We start from the raw sequence: 2,088 nt of genomic DNA on the forward strand, positions 1-2,088 counted from the left end.
AGCGCCGCGCTCCGCACCTCGCGCTCTGCCCCCGCCGCTCGCCGCCGCCCTCCAGACGGGAATCGCGTTTGGATGAAGCTCTCCGTGTCCTTTCCCCGCACCTCCACGCCGGGGTGCGGGAGCCTTTAACACTTTCTTTCGATGCGTTGGCTGGCTTGAAATGTCTCAAAGTGCCAGTTTCTAATCGTCCGACGTGACGTCGATTTCTTCTGGACTGGCTTGTTTGGTGGCGATTCTCCACCGGTTAATGTGATGAGTCCCTTTTTTCTTCTGTTGTGAGTCCGAACCTTCCTCTTCCAACTTTTGCCTCTTGAACTTCGTTCTTCTGTTTTGAAACCATACTTTTACCTGCGGGGGTAAGACACGGGGCGTCAGTGCACAGTCCTGCACGGTTACTGCAGAAGGGACGGGCACCTGCGGGGCCTGCGGCCAGCCGGCCCCAATCCTACAGGGACACCTATAGGGACATCCGTAGAGGCATCGACGGGGACATCCAGAAGGGCATCTATAGGAATATCCATAGGGACACTCATAGGGACATCCATGGGACGATCACAGGGACACCGCCTACAGTGCGAACCCGTAGGGACATCTATAGGGACACTTATAGGGTCATGCACACCGACACATACTGGGTCATCTATTGGGACATTCATAGGGACATCTATATTGACACCTACAGGGACGCCCATAGGGTCATTCACACCGACATCTACAGGGATATCTATAGGGACACGCATAGGGACACTTAAAGGGACACCACGGGGACATCTACATCGACACCGACCGGGAAACCCATAGGACATCGACAGAGACACCTATAGGGACGCCTATAGGGATGCTTATAGGGACGCCTATAGGGACGCCTATAGGGAGCCGTGCCGCTACGTTGTACCCTCTCCGCATGTGCCCGTTCAGCCGCGCAAGACGGCCGTGGACACGCAGCACAGAGCCGGGAGGCAGCGGGAAAACCCGATGCAGTTGCGCGGAATTTGAGCGCACGCCCAGGACCCGCGCAGGGCTCGCGCATTGCCGGCTTCAGCCGTCCGGGCTGCTGTCGGGACCGCACTCTCCGAGGTGTCCCGAAGCATTTGGGAAGGGATCCCGAGGCTGCTTCGGCTCGGCACGGTTCGGCTCGGTATGGCACTGCACGGCACGGCACGGCACAGCTCGGAACGGTTCGGCACGGCCACACCGGGACCGATGCGCACAGGGAGCAACGACAGCATCGGCCCTAACGGGATTGAGAACGAGAGATCTTTTCCTTTTGGAAAACCGATTAAAACGAAAGAAACAAACCAATCAAAAAGTGCCTAAATTAAAAACGTCCGGCGCTGCCCCGAGCGTCTCCTCGGGATGTGCCGTCCAGGAGAGATCGCATTAGGGACAGAGCTGGAAGTGCGGCCATAAATACCCCTCCGGATTTGTTCAGCGCCGAATAAATCTGACTTAACCATCCGACAGCTGACTCCGGCGCTTTAATTACAGATAGTATTGATCTGGAGCTATCTCCAGGGCTGGCCACACTCCTCGTAGCGGCCAAAGGTAAACATTTTTTTTTTTTTTTTAAAGCAGTTTAAACTCTGGTTCTGTCTGAAAGTGCCTGATAAAGGCCCCAGCGAGGGGGGAAAGGGAACGGGAGCATTTTAATAAGCTGGTTTAACCCGCTTCGCTGCCTCTTCAGAACAGAGCGCTGCCTGGCCAGACACACATCTCTACTGCATTTTCATATTCTCCAAAAGTCCCCCATCAAAAAGCTGAGCGGGGAACAAGGGGTGAGTTTAATTTGCTTTTAGTTTGCTAATTGAAGGGGAGGACGGTTCATTTCTGCACGCTGATCTCCCAAAAGGGAGCCCATTTGTAGGGGACTGGGGGTTTGACATCCGGACAAAAGACCCCGACCAGCTTCGGAATCAAGCAGCACAAAGACCACCTTAAATACAGCTTTCCAGTGGAAATAAGCCCGTGACCGGTCCCTTGTTCGGAGAACCTCATAAAAGTGGCGATCCCTTTTTATTGTTTTGTTAGGGAGACATTTTAAAACAAAAGCTCCAACCTCTTTATTGCTTCCCCCACGAAAAGGAGTTA

The 2,088-nt window shown here is 54.1% G+C and overlaps 1 protein-coding gene across 1 annotated transcript in view; it reads right to left on the minus strand.

Moving 5' to 3' along the window:
• Positions 1-244: 244 nt before the first annotated feature.
• The window catches only part of EMX2 (empty spiracles homeobox 2), a 4,251-nt gene continuing 2,407 nt past the window's right edge, over positions 245-2,088 (minus strand). Inside the window, exon 2 of the mRNA XM_010727486.2 lies at positions 245-348. Within this exon, the coding sequence (XP_010725788.1) occupies positions 245-348 (104 nt within the window). The remainder of the gene's footprint in view (positions 349-2,088) is intronic.

Source organism: Meleagris gallopavo, unplaced genomic scaffold, assembly GCF_000146605.3.
Source record: "Meleagris gallopavo isolate NT-WF06-2002-E0010 breed Aviagen turkey brand Nicholas breeding stock unplaced genomic scaffold, Turkey_5.1 ChrUn_random_7180001899389, whole genome shotgun sequence".
In the NCBI taxonomy this organism is placed as follows: Eukaryota; Metazoa; Chordata; class Aves; order Galliformes; family Phasianidae; genus Meleagris; species Meleagris gallopavo.